This window comes from Eleutherodactylus coqui, chromosome 3 (assembly GCF_035609145.1).
Source record: "Eleutherodactylus coqui strain aEleCoq1 chromosome 3, aEleCoq1.hap1, whole genome shotgun sequence".
Taxonomy (NCBI): domain Eukaryota; kingdom Metazoa; phylum Chordata; class Amphibia; order Anura; family Eleutherodactylidae; genus Eleutherodactylus; species Eleutherodactylus coqui.
In genome coordinates this window covers 141688720-141715389 of record NC_089839.1, presented here as the reverse complement: position 1 = coordinate 141715389, position 26670 = coordinate 141688720, and the positions used below count along the sequence as shown (strand labels likewise).

Here is a 26670-nt window from a genome sequence, read left to right as displayed (position 1 = left end):
TAAAAAACACAATGCACCAAAAACGCAAGTTGCACTGCGTTGCGTTTTTAACATTAGAAAGTCCCATTGACAACCGCGTTAACAAAAAACACAAACGCCAGTGTGTGGGAGCCCTATGTCAGATATAGAGTGCCTCTGTTGTGGTCCTTGCATAAGCATATCGGTTGGGTTAGTTATTGCTTCCTTCGAGGCATCACTAAGTCTAGCCCTTAAAAAAACCTCTTATTTGCGCATATGGTAAAAAGTGTGATGTGGGTAAGCCGTATACATCATGTATCTCTTCAAATGTTCTGTATCTATGCTCCCTATTATGAAGGAGGTGATGGACTTTCATAATTCCCCCACTACGCCACATTCAAACAACTTTTAAAAGTATCTTAAATACTCACTGTGAGAGGTTCATACCTTACAGGAATAAAAGGATTGGTGAAAAAAAACTGTGACTCAATAAAAATGGAAGCAACAAAAAGAAAGCATTTCAGCTATAAAAAACAAGAAGGCAGCGAAGAAGCAGTAAAAACCTATATGTAAGGAAAAAAATTAATTATGTAGAAATCAGATTAAAGCAGCAAAGATGGAGACCGAGAGACTCATTGCCAAAGAGTGTAAAACTAACCATAAACTGTTCTTCAACTATAAATAGTAAAAAGATGAATACTGAAAGTGTTGGTTATTTAAAAAATAATGTAGAAAAAACTGGTGATGAGGAGAAGGCAAATCTAATAGTTGTTTCGTCAGTGTATTCACTAAAATGAAATGTCAGGTGAAAAGCAAAGTTATGAAGTAAACTCTCTACTAAATGTCACCAGTCTGACCCAGGAGGAAGTGCAGAGCTGCCTTAAAAAGATTAAAATACCGTATATACCGGCGTATAAGGCGACAGGGCGTATAAGACGACCCCCCAACTTTCACCTTATACGCCGGTATTACAGTGGAGAAAAAAAAATCAGTACTCACCTCCCCCGGCGTTCTGTCGCGCTCCGGCAGGATGTCGCTCGCTACTCGTCCCCGGCGCAGCATTGCTTTCTGAATGCGGGGCTTGAAATCCCCGCCTCCAGAAAGCTAATACACACGCCGTCAGCCAGTTACATCCATTCAATGACATCATTGAATGGCTGTGATTGGCTAAAACACACGTGGCTTCAGCCAATCACACTATTCAATGACATCATTGAATGGGTGTGATTGCTAACACACGTGCGCCTTCAGCCAATCACAGCCATTCAATGATGTCATTGAATGGCTGTAACTGGCTGACGGCGTGTGTATTAGCTTTCTGGAAGCGGGGATTTCAAGCCCCGCATTCAGAAAGCAATGCTGCGCCGGGGACGAGGAGCGAGCGATATCCTGCCGGAGCACGACAGAACACCGGGGGAGGTGAGTAATGATTTTTTTTTTTTACACTTTTTTTTTTTGTATTACCGGCGCATAAGACGACCCCCGACTTCAGAGCAGATTTTTCGGGGTTCAAAAGTCGTCTTATACGCCGGTATATACGGTAGACAAATCGCTGGGTACCAATCGCATACATCTCCAGGTTCTAAGAGAAGAAAGTAATGTGATAAACAGACAATTGTTTCTTATATTTATGGAGTCTACGGTAACTGCATCTGTTCCACTGGATTTGCGCATATTACTTATGGTGCCAAGATTCAAAAAGGGGTCAAATACCAAACCTAAAAATTATGGGTCGGTTAGTCTATTGTGGGTAAAATAATTGAGAAGTTTCTAAGAAACGATATCCTGGAATACCTAAATGAAAATAGCTATATAAAGGCCCTTTTACACGGAACAATTATCATTCAAAAAATCATTCAAATGAGTGAAAGTGAATAATAATCGTTCAGTCTAAACGCAGCCAATGACGAACAATAAATCCTTCACTTTTTGTTCATCCTATGCCAGCATAAAAATCATCATTGGCTCATTCACTTATCTTTCAGTTTAAATATTGATCGTTCACTTATACATTGAATGTGAACGACTGATTTCTCATTTGAACAAACCAATGATGTATCTGCTGTATAAACAGGTTGCTCGTCACTTGTCCAAACACTATATTGTCGCTTGGTGTAAACAGGCCCTTACTCCATATCAGCACGGGTTTATGAGAGATCGCTCAGGTCAAACCATCCTGATCAGCTTCTACGAGGAGGTAAGTTCTAGACTGGACCAGGGAGAGTCACTGGATCTTGTGTATTTGGACTTTTCCAAAGCGTTTGATACTGTGCCACATAAAAGGTTGGTATATAAAATGAGAATGCTTGGTCTGGGGGAGAATGTGTGTAAGCAACTAGCTCAGGGTGGCTTCACACCTGTGCTCGGGGTTCTGCAGAAAAGGGCAATCCCCGCTGTGTCGCTGAAACCGAAAAGGGCAGAATGGACCCTATTGAATAAAAAAGATGTAAGAAAAAGCACAGCATGCAACACTTTTTATTCCAGTATTTTGAGTCGGATCTAGGACGAAACCTACAACCGGAGGTTCCAATGCAGATGTGAAACCTCCTCATAGAAGCTGATCAGGTTGGTTTGACAGGAGGGATCACTCATAAACCCAAACTGATATGGAGTTATACAGCTATTTTCTTTGAGGTCCTCCAGGATTGTATACCCACAATAGAAGTTAGACTTAACGGCCTGTAGTTTCCAGGTTCACTTTTTAACCCACAGTGAGTGATACTTATTAATGCCATACGGGAGCATCTAGAAAGCTCTCAGAAAAAGGGGAGATCTCCTGGACTTCCAGAGAAGCCAGCAAATTCCCCGGCTGCTGTGTTCAGGGAGCAAAGAAGACCGAAGGAGATGTTAGGATCAGCGTATCTGGTCTAGAGTCTATTTTCAGCGGGACTCCAATCTGAGGTCTGTAGTAAGGGGGAGTCAGGCCTGAGAATTTGCATTTCGTGGGGTTTGGTATTAGTATTTTTAGAGGGTTTGGTCTGAGGTCGGTATTTAGAGGACTGGGTCTGTATCTAATTGGGGGGGTCTAGTCAATTATTGTAGGATGGGAGGCATATCTCATATGAATAGGCGGATCATTTTCAAAATGTCCAGAATACATTTACTCAATTAGTCACACCAATCTTTGATTTGTTTAACCACAGCCATTCATCGAGCATTGGCTGTGATTAGCTAAGCGTCAGTCAATCACAGCCAGCGCTTCCAGGAGGCAGGGATTTTTCAATCCCGGCCAGAAGATGAAGAAGAGAAACAGCGCCGGGACACGAGGAGAAGCTGCGGCGGCGTCAAAGAAGCGCTTCTAAGGTAATGTATGTTTTGGGGTTTTTTGCAGCAAGGGCTTGGATTAGGCTTTGACAGTAGGATTTTAGCCATCTCATAATCACAGCCTGTAAAACCTCTGTTCACTACAGGTGGCATCTGAACCAAATCAGCATAATCGCAGCCTCGCCTGTTAGCAAATAAAAGGGGCCAAACCACTAATTCTGGATTCCTCCAGTGAGAGCTTCACGATTCTACCACAGCAGCAAGGACTAGTCAGATCTCTGCTTACTATCCTTCCCCCCCTTGTGCCCAATTTACGGACATTATGCCAGTTTTTGTGAGGATTAAAAATATATTTTCACAAAATAAAATTATGAGTTTCAATGGGAACTTGGCCTGCAATACCAAGCCTGGCCACTACAGTAAGAACGGAGCTGTCTGCTTCCTGCAGAATTCAGCCTAATACATGAGTGCACTGGCCCAGCAAACAGCGGATTGCAAATGGGCGCAGACAGCGGATCCCTGCCGATCTACTACTGATGACTTATCCTTAGGACAGGTCATCAACAGTTTACAAGCGGACAACCCTTACACAGTTTTGAGTCATGGGGACTTCCTGCCTTAGCTAATCTACACCCCCCTCTGCTTTATGCTTTCCTTCCCCAGCCACCAACATCTGCCCACGTCGCAGTGAAATCCTACACTTGCGCTGTGTGGCCTCCCTGTACCCTGGAATTCAGCACAGTGGTGGGGGCCGCTCGGCGCAAAAATCCATCTCCCTCGGCCACTGAAGCATGTGCGGTGCGACGGTAAAGTCATGGTATAGACATAGACCAAATACACGTGTTTCTAATGGTGACAGGAGGCCACACAGTGCAGGTTTTCACCGTGACTTGCACCGTGAACGCTAGCTAATGATGCAATGACTCAGGCAACCCCCTCCCTGTCCCGACTCTACACCTCGAATCTGAGTACATGGAACCAAATTATAAATGTTACATTTACGGGCTAACAAGCATCCTGTTAGTAAGGGGCTGTTCACACGGGCGAGTGTCTGGCGCCACTTCCATCTGATAGCAATATGGACAGAGCTCGCGGCTGTAAGTGCATTGATTTCAATGTGTTTATTCACATGAGTGTTCTTTTTCTCTTCGCTGTCCTATTTTTGGGAGGTTCCTCGTAAGGAATCACTTATTTTCTATGGCATCTTTAAAAAAAAATGCATTGCACTCGCAGGTCACATGATTTGTGTGTGCGATTTTTACCATTGAAAACTTGTGATTTTTTTCCCGCACGTGTAAACCGCTGTACATGGCTGCAATGCATCGCGCTCTCACGCAGAATCACAATTTTACAAGCTGGTATCGGTCCGAACTTCTCACCTGCGCTACAAATCGCCTATATGTGAAGCGCATGCTTTCCTTCACACCTGCGAGGTTTTGTAGCTGCTATATGGCCAGAGAAAAAAATTGCGGCCCGCTAAATATTGTTGCGATTTGCGATGTTTTGCAGCTCATGTTTCCCTATGGAGCCTTCCTATGTGTTGCATCGCACGAAAACTCGATTTTTGAACAATGCATGCAACTTTTACAGTACGAAATCCTGTTTGTCCCTAAAACAACCCCCAGCTACATTAAAAAAATACCACAATACATCACCCAACAGGCGCTGATCGGCTCCGCCGCACGCTTCCTCTGCCGCTCTGGCAGACTTGTTTGCAATTTTACCCCCAGCGCTGCCTGGTCAGAGGTTTAAAATCCCTGTCTCCAGGAAGCGCTGGCTCTGATTGGCTGAGCTGTGGCGCTTGAAAACCAATCAGACCCAGCGCTTGATGAACCAATCACAGCCAGTGCTTGATGAACCAATCACAGCCATTCAATGCAATATCGCTGGGATTTTCTCGCGGTGATATAGATGTCGCCCGTGCGAAAGAGGCTGATGGGAACAACGGTGGGGGCACTGAGGGCTAAAACTGGTGATAATCACGGCCGCAAAATCCGTGATGGCAATGCTTTAATTTCCACCAGCGGGATTTTTGCGTGTTATCAGTATGGAGAGAACAGATCGGCAGAAGCTCCTAACCGCTTGTTGTTTTTTACCCACGTGCAATAGCGCAAAATTTGAAAGGTGCAAAAAAAAAAGACTTTTGACTCGTTGATGCGCTAATACGTTCCGCAGCGGCGGGAGGACCTGCCGTAGCCTCAGGAGCACAGCCTGCAGCTCTCCTGCAGTCCGCAGATACGCAGGGACAGAGAGGGACTCAGCGCCTGTGTGACAGCAGGAAGCCACGCTGCTCCTGCTACCCAGACAAGGGGCACCGCCCAGAGTGCAGGAGCGACCGCTCCTCCCCGCCCACCGCCACAGAGCACCGCCCAAAGTAAGAGAAGACCGCCCTCAGCCACAGAGCACCGCCCATAGTCAGAGAGGACCGCCCACAGACACAGAGGACGCCTCACTAATGGTCCAATGAAAATGACGAAAGTGCGGCTTTTGTGCACGCACGCGCGGTATTAGCCCAGAAATTGTCATTCAAGATGGCCGCTGCGATGGATGTGGATACACCGAGCGGCGCCAACAACAGCGCTGGGAAGAAGCGCTTCGAAGTGAAAAAGGTGTGTTGCCGATTTGTAGGAGGAGCCGGGTGTTGTGTCCCGCGGGGTCTCCTCCGGTCCCGTGTAGCACACCGGTGCCTGCTGACCGCCCGGCGTCGTGACGTCAGCCTGGGAGTCCTCGGTGGGCGGATGTGTGTAATGCGGGCCACGTCCCGACGGGTGGCGCTGTGCGGTATAACGGGGGCCGAAGCTTTCTATTACTGAGTGGCTTGTAGGATGACACTGCTGTGGATGTGGGGGTCCCGGATCCCCCCGGTGCAGCACACACCTCCTGCGGCCCCCTCTGCTGGCGTTATGCTCAGCGCAGGCTTACAGCCGCAAAACGGAGCAGTGATCACACAAAATTAGTTGAAAATAGCAGATCTGGGTGATAATTCAGTGTAAAGCAGAAAACAATCCCTCACAGTTTCACTATTCATTCCCCGTCGTTTATCAGTGACGCAGGCGGCATAGAACAGTCGCTGGATTGCGGCTGGTCGTTGCGTGTAAACGCTCTCCGCTCAGGGTTACACATAGGAGGTGCAGCGCTGAGCCAGAAGCCTGCCATCCAGTGGTGAAGTCTGTCCGTGTGAACGCTCTACATGAGCGCTGATGACCTCAGTGGTGATGTCAGCGCTCTGCAGTCGTTCCCCCTCTGTTGGCCCACATAGCAGGCCCCCTGGACGGGCTCACACGTGAAAGGACCCGCGGGGCGGATTCCACATGCATGAGCCGGCCTGTGACCCTGCATAGGCAAGTAACTACTGCGGCGGCCCATCGGCGCTCTTGCGCAGTGCGGGTTTGTTTGTATTTCCCATGGCGTCGCTTAGTGATGCCCCGTGTACCACACATCTACTGACCTTAATGGAGGCCGTCTGTGTAGGACGCGGTAGAATAGAGCATGCTGCGACTTATTTTTTATTTTTCTTCTATTCACTGAATCCGCAATTCGTATCCGCGAGTGTGCAGGAAAATTCAAAAATTCCTGCCTTTCAATGCCCGCATTTACCACGGGCATTGGTGCAAGTCCGGTCGTGTGAGAGCGGCGCACATGTGTGATGTCCGCCGGTAACACGGGAATGGAACCTGCTGAGTTCAACGGGTTTGTTCAATTACGTGATACAACGCGGCGCATCCTTATTACTGCAATGCGCCATTGAAGAGCCCGGGCATCACTAGTACGCGGGGGCACCCATTTACCTGCACGAAAACGCAGCAGAGCCTGCAAATTACACAGACGTACACCATCTTTGGGCTTGTACGCACCAGCAGGCGCTTCCAGCCCCATGACCACGTTGTCCTCCATAGACTGGTGACGGGGTCGGTGTTCTCCGATGACCTCACCAACAATGGAGGCTGCGGTACGTCGCCTCTTGTCGGAACACAACCGGCGGCTCCAACCGCTGTCTGGGGAGAAGCCTAAACCTCTGGGTGATCCCGTAACTATCTGGGCGGGGTTTTATGGCGCTCCTGATGCGGTACGGCCACATTCACACGGGGAGCGTAATATCCAACCGAGAACCGCAGCGCGACAATCCCATCTGACAACGCACAACTTTTACATTTTTCTTTACAGCAATTTAAAGTATTTTGAGTAGAAGTCGCCCGGCGTGTGACCGGATCGCAGGGGGTCCTATCCACTACATCGGGGATCGTCACACGGCCTGCGAGTGCCACGCTATGTCTTTTAACCCCTTCCAATCCAATGTCGGGCCTGCCCCGACATCATAATTTCCCTCCACAGCTCCGATGTCCGGGCAGGCCCGACACTGCAGTGCAGGAGTGTATCTGCACCCGATCGTCAGACACATCATCAGACACATCGGGTGCAGATACACTCCTGCACTGATCCTCATCAAGCACCCCCGAGGAGAAGGCAGAAAGGGTTTTTAACACTTTCTGCCTTCTCCTTTACACATTACATAGCCCTCAATTAGCGCTATGCAATGCATAGATTCCGGCCGGCGATCATGTGACCGCCGGTGTTACCTGACCCCCAGCGGTCACATGAACGCCGAGCTGGGAGCCTGCACTGTGGGACCTGCTTACCTGACCGGCGTCTTGCGCCTTCTCCTTCTGTCTCCTGGCCCAGCGATCATGTGACCGCCAGGTGCCACCTGACCCTAGCGGTCACATGATTACCGAGCCGGGAGGCAGAAGGAGAATGCGGAAGACGCCGGACAGGTAAGCAGGTCCCTCCCTGCACCCTCCTGAGCTCTGTCAGATCAGGAGGGTGCAGGAAAATGTATTTTTTCTCACCCATTCTCCCCAGCACCAATTTATTTGGAGCTGGGGAGAATGGGTGAGAAAAAATAAATGGATTGGAAAGGGTTAAGGTCTCGTTCGGAGGGAGCGCCGACGATGGAATGAGCTGCGGGTATTTTTGCTCATGTCTATTCAAAGGAATGGATTTTTATATTTGTGCGCAGTGGACAGCTCACGCGAGAATAACGTTCATTTGAACCTCCGATCGTCCGGTTGCTTGTGCAGTATACAGTACTTCAGTATTGCGGTGTATTGTATGTCTCACGCCCTCAGAGATCCATGGCAGGCTTGTAGGCTTCACTAGGCCTCAGGTTGCCACGGCAACTCATCAGCACCCCACCAATCTCCCCCCAGCTAGTGAATGCAGAGATATCAATGTGTAGTATTAGGGGGCCTGTGACAGAGGGGGAGGGGCATCTTATAGAGACGCGCTGATCAGCGCTAGATGCCCCCCAGCCACGGATCTCGGAAGAGAACGAGCATCCTGATGTCTAGGAGCCTCGGTACAGATAAGTGCATCATGTTGTCTGCGGGGACTTTTTGTTTGAAGTGACTCTGCCGGGTCTCCTTGGCCTCTCAGAAGCCGTCCCATTCGTTAGCCCTTTACACTGATGCGCGAGGGAGGAGTTAGCAGCCGCCACGCCCGCAGCCTCCTCTTTGTTATGCCTGTCTCTGCATATAAAGTGTCTTCTTACCTTCTCAGTGGAACGCGGTCGCTCTCTGGGCCTGGGACATTGTAGTAGACAACTGCGCCATCTGCAGGAACCACATCATGGACTTGTGTAAGTACCCGCACTCGGATGCTCTTTACAGACTGCCATCAGGTTTGTGCTGCCCAAACTACAGACCGGATGAAGCCGGGCGGGGGCGTCTGTGGTTTCCTGGGGGTCTTATTCAGAAACTTTGGGGGGTTTCACAATACACACTTTGAAGTTTGACTCGGAGATGAGCTCTTATTAATGCGGTGGACTACGCTAGCCTCCCCAGACCCCTCCATGAAGACTGACAGTTCCTCTACCTATACACCAGCAGGGGGGTAGCTGTCAGTCTTCATGGAGGGGTCCGGAGAGGCTAATGTGGCCCCCGTTACTCGCACCTCAGAGTCAAATTTCAAAATGTAGTTCTACTGAAACACTACAGCACTTCAGAATAAAACTCCTGGGGCAGTGTGGCTACCTGGCATCACTGTCCCGAGGGATGGAGGGAGTGCTAACGGGCATCGCTGTCCCGGCGCTTGCTGCTCTTTGTTTGGGCAGCATGAACGTAATGATAGAATATCCTTTACGGCTACGTTCCGTTTTCTCTGACACGTGCTTGTGCATCGGCCGTCTCTAGCCAGAGACTACTGCGGATATAGAGTGTTGAAATAAATTGTATATCTGACTAAGATCTTTCCATAAGGCCTAGTGCCCACGGCCATGATGGGCTCCGCAAGTGGAATTCCGCAGTGGAGCCCGTCACGGCGCCCCCCCCAGAGACCCCATACTTCCGGATCTGCCGCCTAACATCCCGCATGATGCTTCGGCGTGCATGACGTGGCACGTTATATGACACACCTACAGCGTCACATGACGCGCTGGCCGTGTCATATGACAGCATTGACGGCAGTGGAAGCCGTCTGCGCATACTCCCGCAGCAAATAGAACATGCTGCGGGTGAGTAAGGGTGAATTCACGGGGTGGAATTCCACACCATGAGCATCGCACTATTAGGTTTAATAGAAGGTGTTAAATCCACAGACCCGTGCATATATAGTGCCGAATGTTCCCGGTAACAACTCCTATTACAGATAACTCGGTATAAAGGATAGCCTGAATATACAGACGCAGGGCCAGCAAGTGAACCGCCTATGGAGAACACAAAGCACGGTCAGCCTGCACTGAAGGGACAAGCCTGATATAAGGTGCACAAGGTAACTAGAGCAAAGGTGTTCAGTTTGGTTCCCCACCTGTATCACCACATGCTGTTGCTTCTTCAAAGGTGACCAAGTAGTTCACGTACCTGTATATAAAGGACAATCACCTGGAGCAACAAGCTCCAAAAAACACACCAACAGATCATTGATGGTGTGCAAAACTAGAAGAGCTCATCCTTTTCAGATTGGAAGCTCTGCAAGACGGGCAATGAAAAGTCTCCATAGCCCTGTGCAGTCTCATTTTGTACACCAGTGGGCTGATGGGCCAGGACTAAGCATGCCCTAAGCCATATGATTACTGACAGTAGTTGTCAACAGAGGGCATGCTGGGCCCATAACTCTTGCAGGTCATGTGATCAGCGCTATGTTTTGTTAGTAATGATTCAACTGTCAGGCTACAAAGTGCAGCCATAGCCTGGTGGTTAGAGGGGTTTTCCAACGCTCACCGTCATGGCCACGATACCAGGGACCCCTCTGTAGTGGCTGGTGCTCATAATTGCAGGTGCAGCTCTCATTGAACTCAATGGGAGCTGTGCTTGCAATTGCAGGCTCGGGTCCCATTGATTTCAATGAGAGCTGCGAGTGTCGGCCATTACACAGCTTGCAGCAGCTGCTTCTGCTCCAACCCTGGTGCATCCTGGCTGTGACAGTAGGCGCTGCCTGGAAAACCTTTAAGGTGTACTTTAGAAGGAATAGTGCTGGTTAATCCAGTGACAGGAGGGTTTATTTTTTAATTTAAAGTGATGCTATAATTAAAAAAATGTGTGCATTAATTCATAAATGTTGTTGTATCTCCTAGGTATAGAATGTCAAGCTAACCAAGCATCAGCCACGTCAGAGGAGTGCACTGTGGCATGGGGGGTGTGCAATGTAAGTGCCCCAGGGCTGCTTAGAAAGGCCATTCTCATGTTTGCCAGTTTAAATGCTAAGTTCTGTTTCTGATGTGCCAGATGTGTCTCCCAGCATGAGACACTGAGATTAGACAGTCTTAAAATGCACCATATTTATCAAAGTTTGCACACTCCAACTATTAGACAATATTAGTAAATTTGTCCAAATCTTCCATGTGTCTGACTAGTGACTTGTATAGAGGCAGAAGTGTGTTCTTGTCATGAGCATCGATGCATCTCATGACTGTTTGCTCTGGTAACATCTATCTGGCACAGGTTTGCTAAAGTTGCGCTGTCCAGAGTTTCTGGCATCCGTGGTTGCCTTCCACCGCAGACGACCTTATCCTTGGAATGGAAGAGATGGCTAATTCTTTGTCTTTTGGCCCAGTGTGTAAGGACAGGTTTCACAGAAGCTCGTCATTGTCAGGGCCGCCCTCATCTACGTTGCAGCCATGTCCTCTTTAGCTGGATATACACTGCAGTTTTCAGAGCCATGGATCAGGATCCTATTCAGATTTGGCTTTTTGGTATTTGGCCACAACGTCTTCAGTATACAAAGCCACCATGTAACCCTCTGCACACTGTTTCCATCATTTCTGCCACATTTGATATGGTAGAAATGTAGTGATGAGGTGCAGGGGGTGATTAGATGTGCAACTGATCATGATCCTCTTCTCACTCTCATGAAGTAGTGACGTGCTGGTTTCAGCAGTGTAGTTTATGCAAAACTCAAGTTTTTTGGGGGGAAACCTACAGTTTATAAGTTGACGCACACTGAACTTGCAGTGTCGTAGTCATGAGCTGAGCCCACCAGCCACTGACTGCTCTCTCTATGCACACTCATAGGCAGAAAGCTGATAGTTTGTGAAGGGGAGTCCACAGCTGGCGAATATGCCAGATTCATCACTTATGATTAAGGCCTTCTTCACACGACCGTTTTTGCACATGTAAAATACATACGTGCTGAATACAGAATTGATTTCATTGGGTGCATTCTCAGGAGCGTGTTTTGCAGAAAAAAGGACCTACTCTACGTTCCTGTGTTCTGCGCAACAAAGGCCCCCATAGAAGTCTATATGGGAGGTGCGCAAATACGCAAGGGGAAGCATGAAACGCTGCAAAACCACAAAAACAAAATAAACCACATCTGGCCCTTACTGGCTAATAGCTTTTTAATCTACAGTAAGTGTGTGCTGCACACGTGTGAACTGCCCCTGTGTGCCCCAAAGGTACAGCACTATGTGCAGATTTGCGCAAATGCCTTGCGCTGGAGCAAGCAATTTTCTGCATACGGTCATCTGAATAAGCCCTAAAGCTTAATTAAGGATTTGGAACTACATGGGGTGGTTTATAAATAAGTAGGAATTGAAGGTACATGATTTCAAAGACTATTTTGACTAGATAACCTGTTGAAGGGGAAAGAAATAGCGGACAGGTTCATTTTCAATAGAAAAATAAGGCAACCCCTCTTCCTTCCTTCCAACAAATGTGATAATATATCGCCTCCTGGGATCGTTTGAAGCTGTGTTGGGGGAGGCTGCCGTCTTTCTTCATGACGTTTCTTACATCGCAGTCACGCACACGCTTTTATGCTGCTCCCTGATTTCAAATAAGTGTATACATTCCCAGCCATAGCTACGAACCAAAGTGCAGAGATGTGCTTAGCAAGCAAAGATGATGTGGCGTTATCCCTTCAGGGCTACAAGGATTTGGACCCTCACCCATCTGATATTGGCCTATCTTAAGGATCATTTTTGTAGTCCCAGAATACCTTTTTTATTGCCCGGTTTCCCCACGAGTTATAGCTGATTGCAGGCGGAGACTTAGGGGAATCTGTTAGAAGAATTCCTTAGAGCGTACCTGAGTTTTCAACAGGTTTTCTGAAATATGTAAGGTTCTCCTTACCCTCACTTGCTGCTGTTTGCACCCTGTTTATGTATTTAAGCTCTGATTTTTCAGGTGGTCTTCCCCACTTCTCTGTTGCCCTGCTGTTTGCAATCCACTTTCGGACTAGGGTGTGTAGCAAGCCTTGCAATCTGCCAGTAGTTCACTGTCCTGTACATCCTGCCCCTCACTTCCCATGCTGCATTGTGCTGTCTGATCCAGTCAGCAGGGAGGCAGTAACTTAATACCCACCCCTCCCCTGTCCCAGGATGATTGTAGGAGTTGGGCATTCAGAGACCTTTTCTCCAAATGATTAGTAACCCCCCAAGTAATGTGCACACATGTGCTGTAACAGCAGGGAAGGCAGAGAATGTAGAGCTTGATTACAGAGGGTCTGTGGATCTGTCAGCCTGTGAACATAGCTCCTCTCCCACGGTGAAGAAAACATCTCAGCCTGCCATTTACTGCAGAAATTGAGTATCTAACACCATGGATTTCAGAAGAGCTGGAAGGGAGACCATAGTGGCAGCCACTTCCACCTTGGATTATAGTAGTAAAACAAAACCTCGTGTATTTACGTATATACATTATATATAAAAATTATATATTTTTAAAATCAAGGTATATTGCAAGACTGAGGAGACGCACAGACTGTTACATGTGTTGTCTGAAAAGTTAGTGCCCCTTTAATAAATTAATTACAAAGCAGACAACATCTTAAGCTTTTAATCTACTTAACAGGTTATTTCCATCTCTGTCAATTCTGCCTGCAATGGCAATATTATTGTCTTCCGTGGCCAAAGGTGACGGACTGTGCAAACTGCTGAAATGTCTGTTCTGCGCGGTTTCTGTAACTCCCATAGAAGTGAATAGGAATTAGGGAAGCTGCGTAGTACAGCGAGTTGTGCGATGCCTGCAGCTCTGGTATATTGAAACGGCTTTACGTGCTCCGTGGTTTCCTGCACTCCCATTCACTTCAGTGGAAGCTACAGAAATGTGCAGAATAAACCGCTCCATGGTTCGTGTTATCCTGGCCCCTGCGAGCAGCAGCGGTGAGACAGCATGGTGAGGTGGGGGAACCTGTTCTTGAGAGGTGCCAGTCCCACATCAATTAGACATGTATATCATAATCTGTAGGTAAGCTGTAAATGCTTGAAGGGAAGTACATGTGGGTTTTTTTTGGGGGGAGGAATACCGATAAATTTTAAAAGGAAAGGAGAATAAGAAAACCAAGGGTCCAGAAAACATGTTTACCCCTTCCCGCTCCAGGACGTACATTTACTTCCTGGAGCGTTGGGGTATGAATGCAGAGAGGTCGCGGGGCTGTTTACTACATCTGACACCCGCAAGCAATATCCGCGTTCGGCTGATTGCGCTATTAACCCTTTAAATGCTGCTGTCAGTTCTGACAGCGGCATTTAAAGCCCCCAAACGCTGTTCAGGGGTCCCGTACGGCCTCCCCACCCCCGCGGTTTACTACATCTGAAACCCGCAAGCAATAGCCATGTTCGGCCGATTACATAGTAACATAGTATGTAAGGCTGAATGAAGACAATGTCCATCTAGTCCAGCCTGTCTAGCCTCCTGTGTTGATCCAGAGGAAGGCAAAAAACCCCAAGGGCAGAAGCCAATTAGCCCTTTTGGGGAAAAAATTCCTTCCCGACTCCCTAATGGCAATCAGACTGTTCCCTGGATCAACCCCTAATAGTTCCTACCTGCCTATATACCCGGATTGACAATTAACCTAAAATGTATATCCTATAATGTCCTTCTTCTCCAGAAAGACATCAAGTCCCCTTTTAAACTCCTCTATGGATTTTGCCATCACCACTTCCTCCGGCAGAGAGTTCCACAGTCTAACTGCTCTTACAGTAAAGAATCCCCTTCTATGTTGGTGATGAAACCTACTTTCCTCTAATCGTAGCGGATGTCCTCTTGTTACCGTCGTGATCCTGGGAGAGATCCTTGTATTGTCCCCTCATGTACTTATACATGGTTATTTGATCACCCCTTAGCTGTCTTTTTTCTAGAGTAAATAATCTCAATTTTGATAGCCTCTCTGGGTATTCCAGTCCCGTCATTCCATGGATTAGTTTAGTTGCCCTTCTTTGAATCCCCTCAGGCACGGTGACATCTTTCCTGAGCATCGGCGACCAGAATTGTACGCAGTATTCCATGTGAGGCCTGACAAGTGCCTTATATAATGGAAGGATAATGTTCTCATCCTTCGCCCCAATACCTCTTTTAATGCACCCCCAAGACTTTATTTGCCTTTGCAGCAGCTGACTGGCATTGGTTACTCCAGTTTAGTCTACTATCCACTAGTCCCCCCAGGTCCTTTTCCATATCACTTTTCCCTAGTGGTACCCCATTAAGTGAATATTGGTGACATCCGTTGCTCCTGCCCATGTGCATAACCTTACATTTTTCAACATTGAACTTCATTTGCCATTTTTCTGCCCAAGCCCCCAGCTTATCTAGGTCCTTTTGTAGCCATACATTGTCCTCCGTTGCATTAATTATATTGTATAATTTTGTGTCATCTGCAAATATTGATATTTTGCTGTGCAGCCTCTCTATCAGGTCATTGATAAATATGTTGAACAGAGTGGGGCCTAATACTGAACCCTGTGGCACCCCGCTAGCGACTGTGGTCCAATCAGAGTACGAACCATTTATTACCACCCTCTGCTTTCTATCATTGAGCCAATTTTTTTACCCACTTACACACGTTTTCGCCCAGTCCGAGCTGCCTCATTTTGTATATTAGCCTATTATGTGGCACAGTGTCAAAGGCTTTAGAGAAGTACAGATATACGAGATCAATAGATTCTCCCTGGTCCAGCTTAGAGCTTACTTCATCATAGAAACTGATCAGATTTGTCTGACATGAGCGACCCTTCATGAATCCATGCTGGTGAGGAGTTATTCCCTTATTCTCCTTGAGGTACTCATCGATGGCGTCTCTCAGAATCCCCTCGAAAATTTTTCCCGTTACTGAAGTGAGACTTACTGGCCTGTAGTTACCAGGCTCGCTTTTGCTCCCTTTTTTGTAAATTGGAACCATGTTGGCAATGCGCCAATCCAATGGTACTACACCGGTCTTGCTAGTGTCTAGAAATATTAGGTATAGCGGCCTAGCTATCTTGTCACTTAGTTCCCTTAGTATCCTTGGGTGTAATCCGTCTGGGTCCGGCAATTTATCAATTTTGGTCTTCTTTAGTCGCTTCCGCACCTCCTCCTGCGTTAGGTATGAGATATTTTGTGAGGGGTTCATTTTATTCCCCTGCATCTCGTGTGGCATTTCCTTTTCGTTTGTGAATACACTTGAGAAGAAACTGTTTAGTAGATTTGCTTTCCCTTCGTCATCATCAATGATTTCTCCTGCATTATTTTTTAAAGGGCCAGTGCTCTCCCTGCAAATCCTTTTGCTGTTAATATAGTTGAAAAATAGCTTCGGGTTGTTTTTGCTCTCTTTGGCGATCAGTCTTTCCGCCTCTTCCTTGGCAGTTTTGATCTGATCTTTGCATATTTTGTTTTTTTCCCTGTATGATTTTAGCGCTTCTTCGCTGCCTTGTTGCTTTAGTAGTTTGAACGCTTTCTTTTTTTTCACTTATTGCCCCTCTTACCGTCTTGTTGAGCCACATTGGTTTCCTTTTAGTTGTTTCTTTTATTTTTAATGCACCCCCATTATACGTTCTGGTTTGTTGGTTAGTACTAGGTCCAGAATGCCCCCCCCCCCTTGTTGGTTCCTGCACAAGTTGGTTCAGATAATTGTCTTTAATTGCTCTCAAGAACTTATCACCCCTGTGAGATTTGCAGGTTTCGTTCTCCCATGTTATATCTGGATAATTAAAGTTCCCCATGATAATTACTTTGTTGCGCTTTGACACTTCTTCTATCTGCCTTAGTAGTAAGTTTTCAGTTTCTTCTGTTGCTTTTGGTGGTCTATAGAAGACCCCTATCAGGATTTTGTTATTATTTCCTCCCTGTATTTCTACCCACAGAGATCCCACCTGTTCTTCTCCTACCCCTATATCCTCCCGTAGCCTCGGCTTCAAGTTCGAATTGACGTACAGACATACCCCTCCCCCTTTCTGGTTCCTTCAGTCCCTTCTGAAGAGATTGTACCCCTGCAAATTCACCGCCCAATCGCACTTATCATCAAGCCATGTTTCCGTAATTCCGACTATATCATAATTATCATCAGTCATTCTCGCTTCAAGCTCACCCACTTTACCAATCAGACTTCTTGCATTCGTGGTCATACAATTTTTATATCTTTTTTTTTGTTTTTTTTAATTTGTTTTGTTGCTATTCGTACTTATGGCTGATCAGTTCTAACTGTACTAACCCCACCCCCTGCTCGACCCCCCCCCCCCCCGGAGCCACTTGTTTACCTCCCTAAGATCCTGCTGCCTTTCTAGTGTGGCTTTAGGTACAGGTAGTATTTCCGAGAAAACTACCCTGGAGGTCTGCGCCTTAAGCTTGGACCCTAGGTCCCTGAAATCATTTTTGAGGGCCCTCCATTGACCTCTAACTTGTTCATTGGTGCCAACGTGCACCATGACCGCTGGATCCTCTCCAGCCCCTCCCAGTAATCTGTCAATCCGATCCACGATGTGTCGAACTCGAGCGCCAGGAAGACAACACACCGTTCGACGATCCCGGTCTTTATGGCAGATTGCCCTCTCTGTCCCCCTAATAATTGAGTCCCCCACCACTAGAACCTGTCTAGCCTGCCCTGCACTCCCCGTCCCCGTCTCACCGGAGCAGTTATCCCCCTGGCGTTCAGAGGGCCTGTCGTGCTGCAGCGGTGCGGGCTCTGTAATGGCATCGCCCTCATCTGCCAACGTTGCAGACATGTTGGGTTGTTCCAGTTAAGGACCAGCCTCCCTGGATCTATTCCCTCTACGCCTCCTATCTGTCACCCAGCTTCTTGCCTGCTCCCCCTGCTCTTCCGTACTGCCATCCGCTCCAACCTCTACCCCAGCGAGTGTCTGCTCAGTGAGCACTAAACTCCTTTCCATGATGTCAATGGCTCTCAGTGTTGCCAGTTGCTCATTTAGATCCAGAATTTGGGCTTCTAAATGTGCGACATGCATGCATCTTGCGCAACAGTATGCACCCTCGATCGGCTGATCAAGGACCGCATACATTGCACAAATAGCACACTGGATGACATTGCCAGACATGGAGCTTATCCTAATGGGGATCTACAATTTACTTGTGGAAGTAGTGAAGATAGACTTGTTCACACTCCGCTCACACGCTGCCGCCTCCGCTCAACCGCTCAAACGCTGCTGCCTCTGTACAACCACTCACACGCTGCCGCTCTCGCGCAACCGCTTACCCGCTGACACTTATGCGCAACCGGTCAAAATTTATTTATTTTTTTACCCCTCACAAACACTTAGACCCCCAGACACACACACAGAAGACACACACACAGCTCACAAACACACACAGAAGATACTTATCGACTCCTCCTGGTGACGTCACCCGCTCACTCTGCCCTCCTGTCTCAGCTGCTCTGCTCTGCTGCTCCGTTCTGGTCCCCTCCGCTGCTGCTGGCGCTGGACTCCTGGTGGCCTCTTGGCGCCGGCTACTGCTCTGCTCCGCTCCGGTCTCCCCTTACTGCCCCCGCACCTGCTTTGGCGCCGGTAGCGGCTCCTGCGCTGCTCCGATGTCCCCTTCAACACCCCCCGCTCGTGGCTCTGTCTCGGCGTGCTGCTCCTGGTGTCTGACGTCACTTCCAGCTTCTATTAACCCTTTAAATGCCTCTGTCAGTTCTGACAGTGGCACTTAAAGCCCCCAAACGTTGTTCAGGGGTCCCGTACGGCCCCCTCACCCCCGCGGTGAGATCGGGGGAGCCGTGCAGGTGTCATGGCTGCCGGGGGGTGGCTTGATAGGCTGCCTGTCAGAATGCAGTATGACATAATGCTATAGCATTACGTCATACTGCAGGAGCGATCAAAGTATCGCATATCGTAGTCCCCCAGGGGGACTTAAAAGTAAAGTGAAAAAAAGAGCAATAAAGTTTTTTTAATTGTATGTAAAAAAAATGTAAATCCTCCCCCTTTTGCCATATCTATAATTAAAAAGTCTAAATAATAAAATAAAAATACATATTTGGTATCGCCACGTCTGTAAAAGTCCGATCTATCAAAGTAGCGCATTATTTACCACGCACGGTGAACGTCGTCCGAAAAAAAAAAATATATATATAAAGAACGCCAGAAATGCACTTTTTCAGTCGCCCTGTCTCCCAGAAAAAACGCAATAAAAAGCGATCAAAAAGCCGTATGTATTCCGAATTAGTACTAACGGAAACTACAGGACATTCCACAAAAAATGAGCCATCGCTGAACTACATTGACGAAAAAATTAAAAAAGTTACTGCGCGCAGAAGATGGCAGCAGAAAATAATTGAAAAAAAAAAAGTATAGTAAAAAAAAAAACCTATACAAGTTTGGTATTCGAGTAATCCTGCTAACCCATAGAATAAAGTTATGTTGTTTTTGTTGCAGTTTGTACGCTGTAGAAACAGGACGCACCGAAAGATGGCGAAATGTCGTTTGTTTGTTTTTTCACTTTACCCCACTTAGAATTTTTTTTAAAGTTTTTTTCAGTACATTATATGGGACATTAAATAGCACCATTGAAAAATACAACTCATCCCGCAAAGAACAAAACCTAATACAGCGACGTCGATGGATAAATAATGGAGTTATGATTTTTTTTTTTTTTTAAGGGCGGCAGGAAAAAACGAAAAGGGGGGGGGGGGGGGGGGGTTAACAGAGCATCTAGAAGACCCGATAAATTTCTGGAGCTTTATTGTCCGACTAATTGGCCCCATTTAGATGGGATGACCTGTGGGGTAAAGCATGCCCGACAGCGCGTCCCAGTGATGCTCGTTTCTAAGCTGTTAAAGAGGAGCGAGAATCTCTAGCATCGCTCACAGCACTGCCGGCATGGAGGCGGGACGGGACGACTATCGTTCAGATTCCCGCAGAGTGCAGGAGTTTATACCATAATCGTACCATATAAAAGGGCCATAAGTCTTATTCGAATGGCTAGCTTATGTATAGGTAGGTGTCTAGAATAGTCTTTGATTTTCCAAGACTGTCCCCAGAAGAGTGGAGGAGGAATACTGTATCACCTTCATAATTAGGTAGAGGTTCCTTCAATACCCAATATCTTAAATAATTGTCCAGCTATATAACTTAAAATCTGATAAGGTCGTACCCGCCAAGTCTTCAGGTCGGCAATGTTTTTCAATTTGAACCCTATATCTAGAGATCCCCCATATAAAAGATGACAGACCTTTTTAAACCCTTTTCAAGTTCTCACAACTGATGGGTTGTCATTAGGGTACGTTCTCACGTAGCAGATTTGCTGTGGATTTTGGTGCAGGTCTGCAGCAAATCTGCTGCATGTGAACAGACCCTTTAAACTTTCATACTGCAGTGAGCTGCCAGCACTGGTGGCTCCAAGCGATTGTTAGTTGGATATCAGTATGTTGAGCTACCGAAAGGTCCTTTGTGCCCCTGTGATGTTTACAGATGCCACTCTTAACCATGCAGAAACCTCCTAGGCTTCCTTTATAAAGGTTGGTGACATGGCATGTGTATAGCTCTGTACTGTACATATCTAACAATGTTGTAATAGTGAGACTGTCAGAAGTAAGTGTAATGGTATAAAGAGGATGTCTGGATGTTCTAACAATAATAAAAGTAGTTTTAGGCCTCCTGTACACGGACAATATATCATTGCGTTATCCACGACAGTAATCCACACGCAGGTAACGCAATGAACGCTTTCCATAGGATAACTATGGAAAGCGCAGCCCGATGTACACGGGTGGAAAATCGCTGTGTTTTTTTTTTTTCCGCTCGCATAAAAAAAAATCGCGGCATGCTGCAATTTGGCCGCAATTTTCCTACAATAATGATGGCTTTATCACGGAAAATTGTGGTGACTTTAGTGTTCTCCCGTGGCGCTGCAACTTTATAGTCGTCCTGATCTTTGTTGTGGAGCTGCTAATGCCTGACTGCTGCAGCCAATAGGAGGCCGTGGTGGTCAGGTGCAAATTTCTTGGTATATCTGCTCACAGAATGTGAGTGTATATGCCAGGATAATGCAGCAGTCAGATGTTAGCCGTTCTAAAACAAAGCCTGGGAGAACCACGGAGCTACAGTGCTGGATCGCAGGGTCTGAGGACAGCTAAATGCCACTACTTTTATTTTAACAGAGCTGAATTAAATCTTTAAAAAGTTAACACCTGAGAACTCCTCCTTCTAGAAGGTCACTACAGCAGCGCAATAATGGGAATCTTCTCTTCTAGCACGCATTCCATTTCCATTGCATCTCTCGCTGGTTGAAAACTCGGCAGGTTTGTCCACTGGATAACAGAGAATGGGAATTTCAAAAGTATGTAAAGGTTCTTTATTTCTATATCTTATCGTTGTTCCTTCTGTGTTTCCTCGAAAATAAGCCCCACTCTGAGTTTTCGTGGAGGCGTGCATTTAAGCCCTAGCTGCATACAGTAAAAAACTGAAAACATTACCTTGCAGGCTCAGTCCATGTCTCTCCTGCTGCTCTCCAGAGCTTCGCCACGCTACTTGCAGTCCTCTGCCGCCGACAGATCACTTTCTGGTTATGGAATTCATAAATCCCGCCTCCAGGAAGCAATGGTTCTCGAGCACTGCTCACCTAATCAGAGCCAATCAGTGCAGTGCTCGCTGAACCAACACGATGGCTGTAATGGTTCTTCGACCGCTGCATTGATAGGCTGAGCAGAGGTTGAAGAACCAATCACAGCTATTGCATTGTGGAGGCGGCATTTATGAATTGTCTGTGCCGCGGCATTAATTGGCCAATTCATAAGTCCTGCCTCCACAACGCGATGGCTGTGATTTTGCTAAGCAGCAGTCGAAGAACCAATCGCAGCCGTTGCATGGGTTCAGCAAGCGCTGCATTGATTGGCTGAGCAGCACTTCTGAGCCAATCGGAGCCATCGCTTCCTGAAGGCGAGATTTATGAATCCCGCAACCAGGAAGTGATCTTCTGTCGGCAGACGATGACTGCAAGAAGCCATCAAAGCTCCGAAGCACAGCGGAAGGAGCCTGAAAGGTAAGTAAAATAAGTCTTTCCCCGTAAATAAAACCTAGTGCCTTTTTTGGGGCAAAAATTAATGTCAGGGTCTTATTTTTGGGTAAACGTGGTAGTAATATCTTTGGCTTCCAATTGCTGTGTCTTAGAAATATCTAAGTGCTTTTTTCAACAAATGACCTTTTTATTATGTGTTTTCGTTTTCAAAGCTGCATTAACCCTTTCCAATCCAATTTGTATCCTGGCTTTCCTAGGGGGCTTACTCTTTTTCTGCCGTTATACAACGGCGCTATCTGCTGGCTAAAGCCAGTATTGCATGAGGTTACACGTTGGATAGGCTCCGATAGCAAAGAGGCTGGTAATATACAGTAAGAGAACCCCGACGGACGTCTTCCAACATCGGAGCTGTACAGCCTAAAATCATAATGTCTTAAGACGTCAGACAGTGGATTGGAAAGGGTTTAGGCTGCTCATATATGATGTGAAATGTCTGCTAGCTACCAGAATATATTTTTGCTATGCAAACACATTACAAACTTTTGTACTGAATTTTGCAGTATATGGGGAGACCTGTATGAAAGTGTCCATGGCCACCCAGCACAGCACTGCTTTTATTTCTTACAGGCTTAGTGATTTTTAAAATGTCCAAACTGCCCAATTGCATTACTTTACACGTGGAAACCTTGAACTGCAGTTTCCATTATTTTAACCATTTGTCAAGGAAGGCAAAATTGTTCTCTATGTTCAAGACCCCACCATGAGTATCAGCCCTACTGCACACGGTAGTCGTCTGCAAACAGACGTCACATGAAACCACCTTCTATGTCACTTATGAACATATTAAAAAGAATAGGATCCCAGACAGAGCCTTGGGGTCCCACTTGTAACTAGTCCCCGTTACCAAAAACCCTTTATCTTTAACGAATTGCTAATCCACTGGCCTATCAAAGGGTTAAGTTCAATTTTCAATAATTTAGGCTCCTTATGAGGGACTGAATCAAAGGCTTTACTGAAATCCAGATGGGTGATATCCACAGTAACACCTTCATCCACCATTTTTGTGATAAAGTCAACTTAATCAATGAGATTAGTGTGACCTGATTTCCCCTCTGTACATCTGTACTGTTTGGGGTCCAACATGTTATTGGTTTTTAAGTGATGAAATAACTACTACTACATATGTCAAACTACCTGGCCTGTAGTTCTCAGCTTCTTCTCTACTGCCCTTCTTATGGATTGGTACAATGCTGGCCATTCTCCAGTCATCAGGAACATTGCCTGTTAGAATGGACTGGTTAAACAAGTCAGTTAGAGGTGCAGCAATGGTAGATTGGAGATCCTTAAGAACTTTGGGGTGGAACCGTCTGGACTCACTGCTTTAGGCTGACTTCACACGGCCAAGGGTGATATCGGGCTGTAAATCCCGCCCAGGTATCGCGCTCGCCACCCATGTGAAATCCCCAGTGATGCGAGGCGCAGCTGTCACAGCCACGGCAGAGGATTGTGGAGTTCTCCTATTGCTTTCAATGAGGCCAGTGCTGCTGCCAGTCCCATTGAAAACATTGGGGCTGCCATGTGAGATCACGCAGCCAGATAGAACATGCTGCGATTTATTTCTCACATTGCATCGCAGTGCCATGTGGAAAAACATGGTTCATATTTATGCGTCTCGCAACTCGGCAATCTCGCACAATTTTTCTCGACCGTGTAAAGCCGGCCTTTTTCAACTTTAAGTGTGCAAGTTCACCTGCAACATCAGCCTTCAAAAACACTAGATTTGAGCCTTTACAACTAGAAGTACCAACAGGTCCAAACATATCATCATTCTGAAAATGCTGAATAATAGCTATTGAAATGGTCCCCAAGAGCATTATCTACATTAATCTAGTTATCCTCGCTTTTAAGGCCCCCTGCAGACGGGCGGAAATTCTGCAGTGGGTTTTCCCGCAGAATTTCCGCCCTGCATAGGATTGCATTACAATACCCTAGGCAGACGGCAAATGCATGCGGAAAACAAATCGCGGCATGCTCTATTTCTGTGCGGGTCTCGCAGAGGCACGCACAGAAATGTCACTCCCGGGCAGCCAGCTCCGCTCTGCACATGCGCCGGCAACCGGCACATCAGAGAGCCGGAGCCGCAGGAGAGGTGAGCGCCGCACTAGTCCCTGCAGGTGGTCGGGTCGCAGCGGAATCCGACCCGGCCGTCTGCAGGCAGCATAACTCTTGTAATTCAGTATTTCTTTTTGTCAAAAATGTTTTATCCCCCTCCTTAATGGGGTTGTACCACAACTGCAAGTTATCCCCTATCCACAGAACAAGGGAAAACTTGCTGATTGTTGGGGTCTCACCGCTTCATTCATTTTCAATGGAGTTGCGGAGATGGCTGAGCAGTACTTGCTTGGCTATTTCTGTCAGTCCATTGAAATGAATGAAGCGGTGACCACACATGCTCTGCTGGTGCTCCAATCACAGCAATGTGTCTGCAGGCGGAGAAACTATCTCTGTGGTGATGGGTGGATATCGGGGTCCCGTCCTGGAGATCTGTGGGGGTTTCAGCAGGGAGACCTCCCAATCAGCAAGTTATCTCCTACTATATGGATAGTTGATGATTTGCAATTGTGGTACAACCCCTTTCAATGGATTTGGCCAGGGCTTCCTCCTTTTGTGCTTTATGGCATCGATATATTTTGTCTCCTTCTGTATAATTGTATAAAGTGTCGTCTGCACTTCCAGTGTCCTTATCCTCTTCTAGGCAGACTTTCTTTAGTAACATTTCTAGTCAACCAGTGGCTCCCCCCCCCCCCCCCCTAGTTTGTTTGACAAAGTTTAGTTGCCACTATGTTCCCGCACACAGTCCTGATGTTGTTAATTGATTTTTTTTTTACAACTGGTCAATATTTTTGAAATTTAGTCTTCCTAAATTGTAATACTTTTATTGTAGTAAAGGATTGCTCTGTCGGTTATGTTAAACCATGAACCATTGTGGTCACTGGAACCCAAATTCTCTTCCACCTTCACCTCAGATCCCCATTAGTAAATACTAAATCTAGAGTACTTAAAAATCACTGCGAGCAGCCACACTTACCAATATACACAAGGGCAGATAGGATGCTAGATGCTGATGAACAACCGCTCGGACACCTGCCATATATTGGAGGAAGGGCTGCTTGGTATATATGCTCTTAGAAAAGGCATACAGAGGATACCAGTCCCACTGATGCGTGTAAAACACCATGCAGGCTTATTGCAAGTATTCTGCAAACCATCCGATGGGCTTTCTGCTCATTCTGAGTGGATTTCTTCCATTATCCCTCTAACACCACCCATTGCCTATTGTATGGAGACCTTAATCAATAGGCAAGGGAAAAGCTTTGGGAGAAATGAGGAGATGGACAGAATTTATTTGATCAAGCAATATGGCCATCTGACGTTTTCCATGTCAGTTGCACGCAGCAAGCGCATTAGTAAAACGATGACCTACGGCACGGCCACACCCCGACGTGGGTAAAAAAGGTTGTTTGGAGCCTATTAAGGGTTAGAATCGGTTTGTGCTACTGTGATGACCCTATTTAAAATCAATTTACCCTAGCCAGTTATTAATTTACTAGTTATGTATCTTAACAATTGGCCGCTGGAAGTGTAGGAAAGAACTATTGTTCGACATGCCAGCATAAAATGGGTAGTGATGGTGTAATCTGTGAATGCCACCCCACAATGCTGCACTCCATCAATAAATTGAAAATCGTTACTTGTATTACAGGTTGGATGCCTATTCTAATTTTTTTTTTTTTCTTTATAGGTATGGTCATTGAATCCAAATTGTACTTATGTGAGCATTAATTTGTTTGCAACCTGTGAATTGATGGGCCTGTTTTAACAATGAACACCTGGTTTATTCATATACTTTCAACTTTTATTTTCTAGAATGCTATGTCTATTCCTTATATTCCAAATAAACCTGGTGTATGAATTATCTGGTTTTTGTTTTTATGGTTTTTTTTGTCTAAGTAATGTAAATGTAACCTTTGCTTAAATGCTGCCAAGATCATAGGATCTGATCACATGTTGAAAGAAAATTTTTACATAGGTTTTTTTTTTCTTGCATCATTGACTATGCTTTACATTAAAAATCATTAAGAGTCACTCTAAAAATCACTGTTAGGCCTCATGTCCACTAGAGAAATACAATCCGCGCAGAACCTGCTGCAGATTTCTGCAGCAGATTCCGCACGGATTTGCTTTAAATGATATTTTTTTTTTGCATGCGGATATCCCTACCCATAGATAGCAATGTGGCCGATCCGTGCGAAATCCACGGTAAAATGGAGCATGCCGCGTTTTTTTTCCGCACGTGAAAAACGCAAAATTCAATTTAATTGACTGCGGATGGCCAATGATTCCCTATGGGCAAAATTTCACCTGCAGAATCCACAATTCAATTTTGCTAGTGGACATGAGGCCATAAGAGCATTTTTTTTTTTAACTTCCACTTTCATGATGGCCCCACAAAGAGGTTGACCCCACCTCCTAATAGGGGCGGGAAATGCTAAGATTATATACCCCCTTTCCCCCATACTTCCAAGCCTGTGTTTTAGCCTGTCTGTATGGGACATAGAAGGGGTCCCAGCAGAGTTTTGCTTATTAACTCACTGGGCAGCTGAAGTCAGTAGCCTAGCTCTCCTCTCCTCTTATCTTCTGTGTACTCAGGACTTTGAAACGTCTGTACTTTTTGGTGCACTGAAGTGGCTATTCAGGCAGTTTTGGTCCTCCCTTAGCTTCCCAACCGACCTTT

The 26670-nt window shown here is 46.4% G+C and overlaps 1 protein-coding gene across 1 annotated transcript; it reads left to right on the top strand.

The window, feature by feature from the left end:
* The first annotated feature begins 5691 nt into the window (after window positions 1-5691).
* On the top strand, window positions 5692-25851 carry RBX1 (ring-box 1). The gene is made up of 5 exons (XM_066596197.1): window positions 5692-5831; window positions 8779-8857; window positions 10790-10860; window positions 21112-21197; window positions 25678-25851. Exons 1-5 carry the CDS (start codon window positions 5754-5756, stop codon window positions 25688-25690), a joined length of 327 nt encoding a protein of 108 aa, XP_066452294.1. The 5' UTR covers window positions 5692-5753; the 3' UTR covers window positions 25691-25851.
* The last annotated feature ends 819 nt before the right edge of the window (window positions 25852-26670 follow it).